Source organism: Cervus elaphus, chromosome X (genome assembly GCF_910594005.1).
Source record: "Cervus elaphus chromosome X, mCerEla1.1, whole genome shotgun sequence".
NCBI classification, from domain to species: Eukaryota; Metazoa; Chordata; class Mammalia; order Artiodactyla; family Cervidae; genus Cervus; species Cervus elaphus.
In genome coordinates, this window is record NC_057848.1 from 79,370,012 (window position 1) to 79,387,369 (window position 17,358).

General features: G+C 37.5%; 1 protein-coding gene across 1 annotated transcript in view; it reads left to right on the plus strand.

Moving 5' to 3' along the window:
- Positions 1-17,358, plus strand: part of IL1RAPL2 (interleukin 1 receptor accessory protein like 2) — a 1,284,763-nt gene that overhangs the window by 81,950 nt on the left and 1,185,455 nt on the right. The window contains exon 2 of the mRNA XM_043897204.1: positions 13,140-13,240. Within this exon, the coding sequence (XP_043753139.1) occupies positions 13,159-13,240 (82 nt within the window). The 5' untranslated portion in view covers positions 13,140-13,158. The remainder of the gene's footprint in view (positions 1-13,139; positions 13,241-17,358) is intronic.

Consider the following 17,358-nt stretch of genomic DNA (forward strand, 5'->3'; position numbering starts at 1 on the left):
TTGGATAGCAGACATTCTGACCGGCATGAGATGATACCTCATTGTGGTTTTGATTTGCATTTCTCTGATAATGGGTGATGCTGAGCATCTTTTCATGTGTTTGTTAGTCATCTGTATGTCTTCTTTGGAGAAATGTCTATTTAGTTCTTTGGACCATTTTTTCAGGTCTCTCATACTTACTAAAGAAAAATATATTCTGGTATTATTTCCTCAAATCTATAAGCCCAGTCCAATCATGATAAAAATATCAAATTTGTTTAGAAAATTTCTGACCCCATTGTGTAAACTTATACACACAACTCTCTTTCCTATCATAGTTAATTTGTGAGAGTTGTCGCCACTCACTCACTGTTCTACTTCCTTACTTTCAATTTACTCTTCAGTTTACGTATATAGTCTGGTTCTAACCCTGCTACTCCACTGATTCTGATTTTGGCAGTCTTCTCTTGGCTAACAGCCTTTCCTTGGCTACATATAAAGGACCCTTTTTTAGCTTTTGACTCACTTAATTACCCAGTAACATTTAACATAGTTGTCATTCTTGAAATATGCTATTCTCTTGGCTTCCCTCCTGGTTTTCCTTGTACTTCTCTTGTTACTTTTTTCCTCGGTCACTTTTGTAAACTTCTCTGAACCTGCCCATCTCTTAAATGTTGGTGTTCTTTAGGGGCTCTGTCCTGACCCACATTTTAATCTTGCCTCTATTCTTTGGTAATTCAGCTACTTCTGTGATATAAAATACCAACTCTATGCTTAAGACTACCAAATATATATCCCCAAGTGTCATTCTTTAACTCCTATGAATATCACCAATTTCCCACTGAACATTCATGCTTAGATGTACTATAGGCAATTCAATCACTTCACAATCTGGCCCTTGCTTACCTCTCCAATGTAGACTCTCTCTTTTCCTCCTATCTAACACTATATTGAACTCAGTCCAGTGAATGTACCATGCTCTCTCAGAACAATACTCTCTATCATGGTCTAGGTTTCATCTTAGAGTTCACTTTCTCCAGAAAGTATTCTTTTTCTCCTAACTGTGGATTTTTTTCTCTCCTCTTTTCTCTCAAAACACTGTGTTTCTCCTCTCATTATATTTAAGACAGTCGTTGTTGTTACCTGTTTGTTTTCTTCTACTAGACTGTAATCCTGAGGAAGGTAGATACCATTAACTATCATGTTTCTGTTTATATCCTGGTTGTAGGCACACAATACATTCATCAGATGCATACATTAATGGATTTTAGGATCAACTCAGGCTAAAAAATTCTGTTGTTTTCTTTTGGCAGAGTTTTTACACTAATAAATCATATGAAAACCTTGCCTATCAATTAAGTTCTCTCTCATGATGAAATATGCCAATATGAGCTAGTAAAGTTAAATGGATTCATAAACAGTTGATCAATCAGATTAACCATCATGCAAACATGTAGAGAGGTTTATAGATGCAGCCTCCAAGTCTGTTTTCTATGTCCTATCTTATTCAGAATTTTCTATTATCTACTTCTTTAAAAGCAGGGAAAACCACCTTATGAAATATTCAGGTCATGTAAAGCTGCTGCTGCTGCTAAGTCACTTCAGTTGCGTCTGACTCTGTGCGACCCCATAGACAGCAGCCCACCAGGTTCCCCCTTCCCTGGGATTCTCCAGGCAAGAACACTGGAGTGGGTTGCCATTTCCTTCTCCAATGCATGAAAGTGAAAAGTGAAAGTGAAGTTGCTCAGTCGTATCCGACTCTTAGCGGCCCCATGGACCGCAGCCCACCAGGCTCCTCCGTCTATGGGATTTTCCAGGCAAGAGTAATGGAGTGGGGTACCATTGCCTTCTCCGGATGTAAAGCTAGGTGGGAGACTTATTTAAAAATGAATAATATCCTTATAGTTTGAATTGGTCTTGATAATTTATGATATTAATAGATTAAAAGTTACATATTTTCATTTCATAGGGATTAGTATAAAGCTACAATTTAGGATAAAAGTCATTTAATTTCATTTAACATTCAAGAAGAATGGACTTTATATCTACTATGTTCTAGTCACTGGTGCTGAGGATACAAAAAAGAATAAACCATACTTCCTGCTCTTGAAATGGCTATTGTCTAATGAGTATGTTGAATTTAGATCATGACATGTAATAGTCTCATTACATTTTATATACTCTGTGTAGAGAATATTTTGTGCTATTCTGGGCATCATATTTATTTTTATAGCATATCTTGATATGAATTTTAAATATGTAAATTGTATTTACTCAGGATAGTTTAGATTATGCTTTTATGATAATCCCCAAGTGTCAATGTTTTATAACAGATTATACCATGTTGACTGGGAGCTCTGTTCTACAACTTCTCATTCTGGGACCCAGAGTGATGGAGCAACCATTATCTTAAAACCATTTACTGTGGCAGAGGGAAAGATAGCTGTAGAAGCTATCATGTTGACAAATAAATGCTGTGGCCCAATAGAGTAAAGCACAAGTGTGAACAATGACCTTTGGTCATAAATAATTGACCAGAACCAGTCACATGCCTCACCAATCATGATGGATCCAGGAAGCTCAATCCTATTATATGCCTGAAGGCATATATAGATTTTTCCCATTATATATGGGATCATATTTGTTTTTCATATATCTTACAGATCTACCCATATCTATGCATAGCTGTCTACCTCAGTCTCTTCAATAGTATTTCATAGTATGGATAGAGCATACTTTATTCAACAATTCCTGCATGGAAAAGTATTTATTGCCAGATTTTCACCATTACAACACATCCTGCATTGACCATCCTTGTACATGTATATATTTCTGTGCCTATGTATTTGGATTTCTGTAGTATAGTACCCTAGAAAAATAATTCCTGAGCACTTTAAATTTTGCCAAGTACTGCTAATTTGCCTTCTAAAATGCTATACCAATTTATAATCCATAAACAGTGTATGAAAGTATACATTCCACTTCGGGAAGTATTTTGACACATTTGTATTGAAGGAAGAAAGAGTTGGAGAATGAAGGATATAGAAACCATCTAGCAATGAGTAAAGATTGAAGACTTTTTTCTCTAAACGGCTTGTGAACCTTTACATCCACTATTAGGTTTGCTCATTGGACCAACCCTGGGAAAGATGTATCCCTTTTGCCTGTGACATTTCTGGTTATATCGTAATGGTTAGAACTCAACTACATGTCCAGTCATAAGGAGGGCTGGAAAATGAAGACTCTGTTTTGGAGGACTCTGTGCCAAGCCAAAATCTGTGATTTTTATAATTACTACAGAAAGAAGAAATGATAGTTTGAGAGATAGTCAGTTTCTGTCATGCCCCTGGACCCCTAGAGTTGCTTATAACCAATTTTTTCCTCTTTGTTTGCTTCTCTTTTGACCCTCTTTTTCTTTTCTGCTATCTCTTAGACGTTCCTCCTCCATAATTCCTCTTACCTCTTGTTTCCCTTTCTTTATCAATAGTCAGCTTTTTGTGTCTCCATTACCCTCATTTGATTAGCCTCTGCTTCTCTATTTTATCTATCTTTCCATTTCTCCTCTGTGTGTATTTTTTCTCTTTCCATCTGTTTCTCTAGCTGTCTCTGTCTTCCTACTTCTGTATTTCTGGCTTCCTTGGTTTCAGTCTCCATGTCTCTTTGTTTTGACTTCAATTTGTAACTATTAAAAATAATAGTAGAATGGGCTAACATGCCATACAGTTGTTTTCATATAATAGGAAGGAGTTAAGGGCATGGGGGATAGGGCATTAAATGATTTCTTGATTGGTTGATGGCTGGACTATATAACTATTGAAGTTTTCCAAATTTGAGTCAAATTGAGAACCAACTTTTCCTTCTGAGTAGGTAAAATCTAATTTAAATTATTGTATATTTGTTTCCTGATGGAAAATATAATAAGACCTCAGGGCCATCTCTGTATGAATACCAGACTTCATTGCAGATGACTGTAGAATTAGAAGATATAAGAGATTGAGGTGAATGTGTGTTAGAACGGCCTTTGAAAGTTAATTATCTTTATAATCTGTGATATATATGTGGATTGTGTTTGTGTTCATAATTTCTAATTTGTTTGAGATTATATCAACATATATATGACTGGCTGGTCCAAATGATTGGAAGACATCATAAATAACAAAATTGTCTCTCGCAAGATTGTATTAAGAAATGATATAATTTAATATTCTCTGCAACCTAGCTGATATATCTAGTTGGCTCTTTCAATTGTGTCAAAATATATTCATAAGTTAAACGTGTTTTGGCTTCTAGAGTCAAGAGAACATCATACAGATATTTTAAAAAATTAACATGAACCAGGATCCTGACATGCCTAGTACTTTAAAGGAGGAAGAAAGTAAAGTGGAGAAGGTAATTTACAAACTGTACTTGAAAATCTTTTGAGCATAACATTGTTATTACAGTTATCTGTCAAAAGATTTAGTTCAATTACATTTTTGAAAACTCTCTTGTCAAGATGGCCCTACTCATATTAAGATTTGGTACTCAAAGGAGAGGAATACTAATACCTTCATTAGCCATTGTGCCAGTGTCTTCAGGTTTTAGAATTGCTCATTTGGCCTTTTAGAATTTTTACATACTGAACACAGGGAATCAGTAAATACAAATCCCTTAGGGGGATATGAACTTTAGGAATGAGGATCACTGCATATTTATAGCCACAGTACGAGGAAGACCCTTTTTGGGGGAAGAAAAGTAATTTCAAAATAATTGAATAGCAGCATAATTGCCATCATATAAAATATACATGCTTCTGCACACTTTCTTCACACAATAGTAAGTTGGTTGTAAAAATCACCAAGAGGAAAAAGTTATAATTTAATAAACCTAAATTTCAGTATAAGATTTCCAGGGGATAACCTGAGCAGACTCTGACACTTTTAGTGTGTAAACACATGTATGGAGATGTATATTGGGAATCCAGTGGTCACATTTCTTGATCAGTTACTCTATTTCAGGTTATTTGCTATTGCAGATGAACATTGCTATGAGACTGATTGCAATGGCCTTTCTTTTTGACTGTTTGAATTGATAGTTTGGCAGATTTCCCCTTTCAATGGCAAATCTGAATCACCTACTGAACATGCTACCAAACACTCTTACTTTATATTCCCTTAGCACTTAACATATACAGGTTGTTCTTTACTGTCTTGTACTTGGCTAAGCACTCTAGTATGCATGCATATTAAACAGCAAGAAATTGTGTTTTATAATCCTACACATGGTTTATGAGTCCTATAGTATCTTATTACCAGGGCAAATATAGTTTACTAGTGATTAACAGCTTGGACTTTGTAACCCTAAAGAACTAAAATTAAATCCTTTCATCCTTAATTTACTATTGTTGTGGCCTTCGGTAAGTCACAAGTGTCAGTTTTCTGAAAGGTAAAATGAAGATAATAATAGCTCACAAGGTCATTAATAGGTTACAGTTCAGTGCATTGTCTGGCACACACAAAATGCTCAATAAGTTATTATCATAAAATGTAATAGTTATTCATCAAAGTTTGTTGAATTAATAAATGCTTCTGCAGAAATAGGATTGGCAAGTATACAGAGTAAAAAACTCAATACATTATTTTTCTAATCCACTGACTTGAATTGACAAGACAGGGTGTATATGGCACAATTTTGTGGTTAACATATTCAATTCCAGTGATGACTTTGCTAGTCGAAGTCAAGAATATGCATTTTATTTCACAGATAATAGGAAGGGGTCAATTAAACAAGAAAATAGAGGTATTTTTTGTCAGCTATTTTCTACTCTTAATATCTCTGAATAACAGATATGAAATATAGTTCTTTGGGTGAATATTGTAACTACTGGGTAAAGTAATGTTTTTTAAAGTCTTTTTCAAATAATCTTTAATTTTGTCATTATTGATGAAATATTAGAATCCATAATATGATATTCTATGTTGGCAAATTATAGCCCTTACAAACTGTCAACTTTTAGATAGAAATAATAAAGATACAACCATGAATAAGAGGGGTTAAGGGTAGGGAGAACATGGAAGACTCGTAATAGCTAACCAACAAGGTTGAGTTGGTGAGTGAGTGAATACAGTAGGAGGAACTAAATCAGAGATGAACCAATATCCAATGTTCTTATAAAAGTCACTGGGGGTGTGATATAAGTTCTAAATAAAATTGAGACAGGATAAGAGACCTGGAATGTGTCTGTGGTTCAGGAAAAAATTTGAATAATGAGCCTTCTTTTGAAAGCACAGAGTGTACATAATCTTTTGAGCTGAAAATTGGACAGTTGTTATAAAACAAAGAATTGTGTGGAGCTTATAATGGCATTTTCACAGTCTTGGTATAGGCTCTCTCCCAAAAGCAGACCCAAAGACAAAAATTAATTTATTAGAGTTTCTCTGGCAGCACAGTGGTAAAGAATGTGCCTGCCAATGCAGGAGATGCTGATTTGATCCCTGGGTTGGGACAATCCCCTAGAGTAGGAAATGGCAACCCACTCCAGTATTCTTGCCTAGGAAATCCAATGGGCAGTGGAACCTGGCAGGGTACAGTCCATGGGGTTGCAAAGAATCGAAAGTGACTGAGCAGACAGTTTATTTGGGAGGTGATCTCAGCAAGTACTGAAAGGGAATGGCAAGGTCAGAGTAGAAAGGAGGAAAATCAGAGTGTTAATGAGTAGTTTGCCACTTAAACCTACTGGAACATTCCAAGAGGTGAGAAAGCTGGGCTATTTATTCACCAACTCCTATCATTGAATGGGAATCACTCATGGTGCATTAACAACTTGGAACTTCCAGATAGCCTCCTATGCTCTTCAAGCTACTTTTGCAGATAGAGAAGCACCTCTGGCAAAGACACATAGGAATACTTCTATGCAGATGACTTTTGGGAGGGTCAAGAGGATATAAGTATGGTACCAAGAGAGTCTGCTACAGCAGAAGATGGGCCCATCTCAGATTTGAATAATTGCTTATTAGATAATGGACTCTGGCTCAGTGGTAAATAATCCACCTGCCAATGCAGGAGTTCTGGGTTCAGTCCCTGGCTTGGGAAGATGCCCTGGAGGAGGAAATGGCAACCCACTCCAGTATTCTTGCCTGGGAAATCCCATGGACAGAGGAACCTGTCAGATTTTGGTCCACAGGGTCTCAAAAGAGTCAGATATGACTTAGTAACTAAAACAACAACAACAAAATATTAGATAAGATACATTCTATTTCAAATAAATGGGTTACTTGGGGGGGGCACTGAAAGCTACAATTTATTTGTATTATTGAAACCTTGATATGATGTATTCTACATTGATATTCTCCTTTAATTTATTAAAATATTTACTGATAACCTATCATGTATCAAGCTCTATGATAGATGCTGAGAATATAACAGTTAATGACTAAGTGACTGCCCTCATAGCTTACATTCTAGTGGTCAAGGAGTGGGTAAACACAACTAAGCTAATAAATGTAACTGATTTACTAAGTTTCAACTCATTGAAATATAAACATGAAATGGTACAATTTTTTCCTAATAATTGCTACTTCAAGTGCTGTACTGTACTTCCTTTTGCCTGTAGGAGTCAGGGAAAGTAGTAAACATTTCAGTCTGATGCTATCATTCATCACATGTTTTCTGAGTTTCATTCTGGTTTTAAAGTCTTTCTCTTAGTCAAAGATCCTGTCTGATTCAAATATTGTGTCATCCTTTTTTTTTTTTTCCAAACAGGTGAGACATGTGGCTCTCACGGCTAGGAATTTGGTGTGTGCGTGGTAGGTTTTCATGCATTTACCCCTTTCCACCTCTTTTCTCTGTACTTTTTCCTTTGGTGTTTCATTGGAGAGATGTGACTGGAGAAAAGAGAGGGAAAAAATGCTTTGATTGCCTGTGCCTTTCTCCTTGGCTGGTCATAAACAGCTCTTCTAGCTGTCTATGTGTGTGGCATAAATAGGTAGTAGTTACTACAGGCTAATGAGATTCTCCTCCAAGCGTCTCCTCTGGACGTTGGAAATCCCTGGCAAGATTTGATTTCCCTCAGAGTTGCAACTGGTGGCATCATACTTTCCTCTCAATTGTACTCATTTTGCCCCATGTTCCAAAGCCTATGACAAGAATCATCTATGTACCCAATCCAACTGGGAAAGACTGAGGGCAGGAGAAGGGTGTGACAGAGAATGAGATGGTTGGATGGCATCATCAAATCAGTGGGCATGAGTTTGAAAAAAACCAGGAGATAGTGAAGGACAGGGACAGAAACTTGGTGTGTGTTCAAGATGAGTAGGGATTAGTTTTGGCCCCTTGGTCATCTGGAAATCACCAACACACCGTCTTGCCCCAGGGCTCTTTATTCCTCCTTCAGCTGTACAAGGGAAGTCCAGCATGTCAACTGGACATTCTTTGTTATCAAAGAAAGTCTTATCAAGCAAAGTCTCTCTTTGTTATCAAAAGACCTCCTCTTCCTTCTGAGGACTCTGTTTATTGATGGAGTTGGGAGGCAGTATGATAAGGAACTCAGTTCACTGCAGTTCAGTCTCTAAGTAGTGACCGACTCTTTGCGACCCCAGGAATCGCAGCACGCCAGGCCTCCCTGCCCATCACAAACTCCCGGAGTTTACTCAAACTCATGCCCATCCAGTCGGTGATGCCATCCAGCCATCTCATCCTCTGTCTTCCCCTTCTCCTCCTGCCTCTAATCCCTCCCAGCACCAGGGTCTTTTCCAATGAGTCAACTCTTCACATGAGGTGGCCAAAGTATTGGAGTTTCAGCTTCAGCATCAGTCCTACCAATGAATACCCAGGACTTATCTCCTTCAGGATAGACTGGTTGGATCTCCTTGCAGTCCAAGGGACTCTCAAGAGTCTTCTCCAACACCACAGTTCAAAAACATCAATTTTTCGGTGCTCAGCTTTCTTCACAGTCCAACTCTCACATCCATACACGACCACTGGAAAAACCATAGCCTTGACCAGATGGACCTTTGTTGGCAAAGTAATGTCTCTGCTTTTTAATATGCTATCTAGGTTGATCATAACTTTCCTTCCAAGGAGTAAGTGCCTTTTAATTTCATGGCTGCAGTCACCATCTGCAGTGATTTTGGAGCCCAAAAAAAACAAAGTCTGACACTGTTTCCACTGTCTCCCCATCTATTTCCCATGAGGTGATGGGACCAGAGGCCATGATCTTAGTTTGCTGAATGTTAAGCTTTAAGCTAACTTTTTCACTCTCCTCGTTCACTTTCATCAAGAGACTTTTTAGTTCCTCTTCACTTTCTGCCATAAGGGTGGTGTCATCTGCATATCTGAGGTTATTGATATTTCTCCCGGCAATCTTGATTCCAGCTTGTGCTTCATCCAGCCCAGCATTTCTCATGATGTACTCTCCATGTAAGTTAAATAAGCAGGGTGACAATATACAGCCTTGACTTACTCCTTTTCCTATTTGGAACCAGTCTGTTGTTCTATGTCCAGTTCTAACTGTTGCTTCCTGACCTGCATACAGGTTTCTCAAGAGGCAGGTCAGGTCGTCTGGTATTCCCATCACCTTCAGAATATTCCACATTTTATTTTGATCCACACAGTTGAAGGCTTTGGTGTAGTTAGTAAAGCAGAAATAGATGTTTTTCTGGAACTCTCTTGCTTTTTCGATGATCCAGAGTATGTTGGCAATTTGATCTTTGGTTACTCTGCCTTTTCTAAAACCAACTTGAACACCTGGAAGTTCTCAGTTCATGTATTGCTGAAGCCTGGCTTGGAGAATTTTGAGCATTGCCTTACTAGCATGTGAGATGAGTACAATTGTGCGGTAGTTTGAGCATTCTTTGGGATTCCCTTTCTTAGGGATTGGAATGAAAACTGACTGTGGGCAGGAATCCCTTAGAAGAAATGGAGTAGCCATCATAGTCAACGAAAGAGTCCGAAATGCAGTCCTTGGATGCAGTCTCAAAAATGACAGAATGATCTCTGTTCATTTCCAAGGCAAACCGTTCAATATCATGGTAATCCAAGCCTATGCTCCAACCAGTAATGCTGAAGAAGCTGAAGTTGAATGGTTCTATGAAGACCTAAAGACCTTTTAGGACTAACACCCCAAAAAGATGTCCTTTTCATTATAGGGGACTGGAATGCAAAAGTAGGAAGTCAAGAAACACCTGGAGTAACAGGCAAATTTGGCCTTGGAGTACAGAATGAAGCAGGGCAAAGGCTAATAGAGTTTTGCCAAGAGAACGCACTGGTCATAGCAAACACCCTCTTCCAACAACACAAGAGAAGACTCTACACATGGACATCACCAGATGGTCAACACCGAAATCAGATTGATTATATTCTTTGCAGCCAAAGATGGAGAAGCTCCATACAGTCAGCAAAATCAAGACGGGGAGCTGACTGTGGCTCAGATCATGAACTCCTTATTGCCAAATTCAGACTCAAACTGAAGAAAGTAGGGAAAACCACTAGACCATTCAGGTATGACCTAAATCAATTCCCTTATGACTATACAGTGGAAATGAGAAATAGATATAAGGGACTAGATCTGATAGACAGAGAGCCTGATGATTTATGGACGGAAGTTCGTGACATTGTACAGGAGACAGGGATCAAGACCATCCCCATGGAAAATAAATGCAAAAGGCAAAATGGTTTTTGGAGGAGGCCTTACAAATAGCTGTGAAATGAAGAGAAGCAAAAAGCAAAGGAGAAAAGGAAAGATATTCCCATTTGAATGCAGAGTTCCAAAGAATAGCCAGGAGAGATAAGAAAGCCTTCCTCAGTGATCAATGGAAAGAAATAGAGGAAAGCAACGGAATGTGAAAGACTAGAGATCTCTTCAAGAAAATTAGAGATATCAAGGGAACATTTCAGGCAAAGATGGGTTCGATAAAGGACAAAAATGGTATGGACCTAACAGAAGCAGAAGATATTAAGAAGAGGTGGCAAGAATACACAGAAGAACTGTACAGAAAAGATCTTCACAACCCAGATAATCACAATGATAAGGAACTAGCTGCCCTGAATAGCTGAACTGATGGCCTCAGGCAACAAACTGGAATTTCCCTGAATTTAAGGTATCAGATGGATCTTTTTAGGTTAATTCTGGGAAAATGAGATACTACCCAGCTCTTGATATCATCCTTTTACTCTTCCATTCTGGAACAGATTCCGCACTTTTAGGTACAAACCAATTATTGAGAAAAAAATCTTTATATGGAATTCTGGCTCTTTAAATATTATCCAGTGCCTTTCTTATCTTTCCACTAAAATTTGCTTACATTCATTATTTCAGGGATCACTTTGTTTTCACATTTATGGTTCCCTTTGCTGTTTTTCTATCTTGGATTTTTTTTTCTTTTTTTTTTATTGGTTATCTATTTTATATTTTTATTTATTAAAAATATGATTGCTTTACAACGTTGTGTTATTTACTACAGTACAGCAAAGCAAATCTGCTATACATGTACATATATCCCCTCTTTTTTGGATTTCCTAGCCATTTAGGTCAATGTGTGACTGTTTTAAAGTGGAGGGAAGGAAGCAGAGAGATAATTTTCTTCTCTCATAAAGCTAATGTTAAAATGTTGCTGGTGGTAATGATTATGAATCCTTCATTTTTGTTTAATATCTGTGGTTTCTGCAGTGCTTTCATGGATATAACTTTCAATCTCACAGTACCATTGCTTCATAAGGGTTCCCTATAGAATAATATATAAAATTACGTATTTTTATCTGTAAAATGTTCATAAACTAGAATAGTGTAACTATGTATAGACATGTGTTACCTCAAGTATCTAATTAGATTATTACTTCATCATGTGAGCAATGATTATTCATGCCAACCTTTTATTTATTTATTTTTTTTTTGATAGTGGAGTGCAGTTTATTACACCGGCGGGCCCAAGGCAGAGTCTCCTCTTAGCCAAGGACCTATCTTGGATTTATAATGAGCCCAGTGCACCTCTTTGATGCTTATATTCTGATTTTTAAAGGATTCTAGATGAATCCTCATACAGGAACTGATTTACTGAAGTCTTAACCCAATGGGATAAATACTTCAAAACATTTTTTTCCCCAAATGCCTACTGATCATGCTTCAATCAATCCTATTCCCTTTTGTGGGGTCTTTAACAATATCTCAGTTCAATTCCATACTTTTCTCAGTTATTTTTCATTTTGAAACAGTTTTATTCCAATTATTTAAGATTCACGGCTGTTGATTCTATTTTATTATTATTTTTAAAATTATTTATTAATTTTTGGCTGTCTTCATTGCTGCACGGATGTTTCTCTAGTTGCGGTGCAGCAAAATTCCTCTTGGTTGTGGTGCAAGAGTTTCTCATTGTGTGTGGGTTTCAGGTAATTGCAGCATGCAGGCTCAGTAGTTGTGGCTCCTGGGCTCTAGAGCACATGGGCCTAGTTGCTCTGAGGCATATGGGATCTTCCTGGAACAGAATGGAACCCTTTTCTCTAGCACTGGCAGGCTGATTCCCTACCACTGAGCCACCAGAGAAGCCCTGGTGCTGTAGATTTTAAAGCATCAGTGTCAAAGTTGAGTAAAAACTATTCCTATCATGTAGCTAAACACAATACTTGTAAGTGCTAATCAGTCTTATGAATAAAACAAGCAAGGAGGTTGGCTTGTGAATGACAGAGTGAGACTTTAAGATTGGGTAGTCAGGAAAGGCCTGTTTGTGGGACTGAGACCTATAGGATGTTAAAGAATGTAAGTGAAGAGTGGGGAGGGGTATCTCAGCAGGAAGGACCTCACAATGCAAAGGTCACGAGGTGGAAATGACTAAGGCTTATTCCAGTGACAGATATAATGTCCATTGTGGCTGGAGCATAGCCAATGAAGAGCAATAAAATCAAAGAGGTGGCAGGACCCTTCCTGCAGGCCCATGAAATTCTAATGGAAGGAGTTCAGATTTTACTCTAAATCCAGTGGGAAATCATTGAAAAGTTCTAAAGCGGGAAACTTCGACATGATGCAATTGTGAACTTTTGTATTTTCTTCCATTTGCATAAATATAAAGCCAGAAATCACCAAAATGTCATTGTTTCTGTGATGTGCCTCTAAGACATGTGAAATTATAGCTGTTGCTTTGTTGAGGCCAAGATCTGTGATTCAAACTTCATATCCTTTTTTGAATTTTCAGCTGCCAAGGAAAGTGAACGATGAAGCCACCATTTCTTTTGGCCCTTGTAGTCAGTTCTGTAGTCAGCACAAATTTGAAGATGGTGTCAAAGAGAAATTCTGGTAAGTGGTTGACAACTTCTCATGATTTGGTCAAAAGTATATGCTTTTTGTGAGCATCTAGAGAGCATCTGTGTCTTTAACTATGAATATCTTTAAACAGAATCATTTGTAATCCAGCTATGTTGGAAAGTAGCCAAAGTAAAAATGAGATTTTAGCCTACCACTGAGAAAATGTTGGGAAACCAGTGGAATTTTGTTCAACTTCAATGGCAGTTATACTCTCAGTGGACAATAATTGGTTCAGGGCCTTTTTAGGTTTGGTTACATTTGCTAGTGAATATACACCTAGGAGTGAACATTTGCAAATGAGAAGACAGGAAACCTTTCAAAATATATATTCTTTGCCTCCTAATTGCGTCTGCCACACTACAGTTTAAGTGAAAGCTTTTGACAAATATCAGTGAGCTTTAGTTCCTCACATCTTCACACTTGCACCAAATCCCTAACAGGCAGAGGTTTAAAGCTTCTAAGTTTGGACATACTAGCTAATTGCCTGAAGAGGAATTTCTTGGGAAGAAATATCTTTCCTAGAATATGGTGGTCTGGCAGGCAGCCATGATTGTACTGAGAGATTAGCTGTAGCCAGTAGATATCCCAATCAAATTTTAATCATTGTTTAATAACACTTGGATATATGTATTTCAGCTTTGATTATACATTTTAGCTATCATTACAAACCATGCATGAGATTTTAAGAATTGATTTTCTGTCTGTAATCATTCCAGTAAGACAGTGAGGACTGTATTATTATGTGGAAACAAAAGACTATGATGGGGTTTTCTGCTGGCTTCTAATTAAGTTATATCCTAGAATTAAATGTATAGTCTTTACTTTCTCATTAAGTATAAAACCCAGGCAATAAGTACATGCCTGTTTTTCAAAGCAATAAATACAGGAGCTTGGAATTTGGTTAATACTTATTTTCTAAGGTGAGAATACTTAATTCAAATTGCTAAAGAATAGTATTGTTCTTCAGTTGATAGTGTATTAAGTCTTCACAAAAGTGGTTCACAGGTAATACAATAGAGTGACGCTACTGAAGTCCAAAGGATTCTGAAATGGTAAAGATAGAAGAATATATTGGCTTTTCCTTTCCTATTAAATACTTATATTTGTCTTTAGCATGTATTTCTATATTGGGACTCTCTTTCAGCTGTATTTGTATGTAACATTTTACCTATAGTATCTTCAACTTGGCATATTTTATGTAATTGTCTTTCCTTGCCTTACTTTGAAGTCACATTTTCACTTTCAATATTGGCTCAGATTGATTATTGCTGAAATAAAATACTTGGAGATATTCCTTACTAGCAATATAGCCTTTTGGACTGGATCCCATTTTCCTCACTTGGTTATGTCATAATGTCTGTAGCAGAGTCTGAAAGCAAATAATAATAATAATAATTGAGAGTTTAAAAAGCCATCTATATTATGATAGCTTAATTCAAGTAAAATTCTATATGAAAAACAAAAATAAGTGGCTACCTGTGTATGCTGTCTTGTTTTCTCTATTTGCTTGTTGCTTATGGGGAAGGATGCTGTTATAATATACATATATATATATGTATACACACACACACACACGTAAATGTAGTTATCACTGATGTGCTGCTGCTGCTAAGTCGCTTCAGTCGTGTCTGACTCTGTGCAACCCCATAGATGGCAGCCCACCAGGCTCCCCCATTCCTGGGATTCTCCAGGCAAGAACACTGGAGTGGGTTGCCATTTCCTTCTCCAAAGCATGAAAGTGAAAAGTGAAGTCGCTCAGTCATGTCCGACTCTTAGCGACCCCATGGACTGCAGCCTACCAGGCTCTTCCGCCCATGGGATTTTCCAGGCAAGAGTACTGGAGTGGGTTGCCATTGCCTTCTCCAATCACTGATGTGCAGATGTCCTTAAAGATCAACTTTTTAATGCTTTGCCCCCTTATTCTTTACTCATCAGCTGTGAGACTGGCTTTGGGTTCTTGGAGTTATCTTCTTAGTATGGACAAGTGGTGTCATATCTTCAGTGAGCTTTATTGAAGAAATGTCCCAAAAGATAGTCCCCTTAGAGTGAATGTGTTTGACTGATTTCAGTCTCCCCTTGCCCATCTGTTTACCTTCAACTATCTCCTAGGATATATAGCAATTATAATATTGGTATAAAAATTTTTGTACAGATCTGGGCAGTGGACATGGCTTGAATACAGTTGGTCTTTTTTCCTACGGTTTCTTGCTTCTATTTACAGGAAGAAAGGGAAGACTAATAGGTTGATGTTGGGTTGTGCATGTCTGTGTTTTTTTTTTTTTTTATTTCAAAATTTGGAAACAAGAAATAAGCATGAAATGGGTAAAAGACATCCTAAGTTGATGAAAGGGGCTTCCCAGGTGGCTCGTTGGTAAAGTGGTAAAGAACTGCCAATACAGGAGACGTGAGAGACACAGGTTTAATCCTCGGGGCGGGAAAATTCTCTGGAGAAGCAAGTGGCAACCCACTCCAGTATTCTTGCCTGGGAAATCCCATAGACAAAGGAATCTGACAGGCTACAGTCCATGGGGTCGCAAAAAAGTCGGACATGACTTAGTGGCTAAAAAATAGCAATAATAAAGTTGATGAAAATGGAGGTCCTTTGGAACAGTTCTTTTCATTCTTTCCCTATATTTAGCCACTTTCATCATAACCCCTGTCCTAGCCCCAATACTGCTGTTAATATTGTTTTATGTAGGAAATAGAATTATTTGCATTTTCATTATGGTGGTCCTATTTGAGTTGGCCTTATCATTTGATGAATATTAAAGGTTGCTCTGGCATATCTGTAGTACAAAATTTTGTTTCACAGAGTTTATGAGGTCCTTTGGCCTTTGTCAGTTAAAGAAATCTGGATAAAGCTTGCATAGTTGTTAGTAGAATAACCAGCAGATCTTTTATTTTATCCCCTTATTTCTTTCCTTAAAGTCAAAGAATGAAAATGATTGTGCCCTTTACTCATTAACATTTATAACTGTTTAGTGCCAGATGTGGCATCTGTGCAGTTCATTATAAACAGGGATCCCTTTCACTAAGATCCTATAAATACTTATGCCAAGTACCTCCATATGCATAAAATAGACTACCAAGGAGTGGAAGTTTCTTTTTCTGTACTTGTCAATCAGGGAAAATAATTAAAGATTCAATTAAAAAAAATTTGGGCACATTGAAACAAACCTCCTGTTTTTTGGTATTATGCAATTTTTAGAAGCCCCAGCAAAGGTTATGCTTTTAGGTAATGCCCATTCACACTAGCTAAACCCAGTCATCAACCCTTGCTTGGGAAACAGTAAATATGACTCTAAGATTGCATCTAGAGCTTGGTTACATTAGAACATACTAAATGCACACTGTCTAATTTCAGGGATTATGAAGTGTGGGCTTGTCATCTTCCTCACAGAATACTCATGAGGTCCTTCAGCACTGGCCTTCTCTAAATTTAGCACTAAATAGATAAGGTCATTTAGAAAGTCTACTCTAATGAAGAAATAGGTTTACTTAAAGTTGTCTTATGGCAGGGAATTGGCTATTATCATGACAAAGGCTAATGGCAGAAATATCTAGTAGAGGACTTTTAATTGCGTGAAATTAATTTTTAATAGGATGCATGGGGAAATAACTCTTTCTCAAGAAGAGATCACTCGGGGGCTTCTATTTAACTATTTTGCCTAACCTGAAATATTATGTTCCTTTGGTATACATGTACTTTATTTGGTTGGGGGGGGGGCTGGTCAGGCATGAACTTGTCCACTTTGCTTTTATCTTGTTTTTGCTGCTACTGCTGCTTAAGCAATGTTGGAATTCAGCTCTTCTAGCTTGGATTGCCTCATTAGAAGGAAAAGAAATAGGGTTACTAATTTGATGAGATGGTTTGTTTAATTATGAACCCAAATTTGGTCATCTTGCAGTCAGTACATCTGGAGGATGACCATAATAAAGCTATTTTTCAGTGATCTAGTGTTTGAAGGAAACTGAAGAGCTACCAAGATATCTTAAACAGCTACAGAAATGTAGTCCCTTGTGGTAATGTGGATGTGAAGGCCTCCTGGCACAAGGTGGGTAATTTTAGATACATTTTGTATTGACTTGATGGGGGTTCCTTTTTTGTC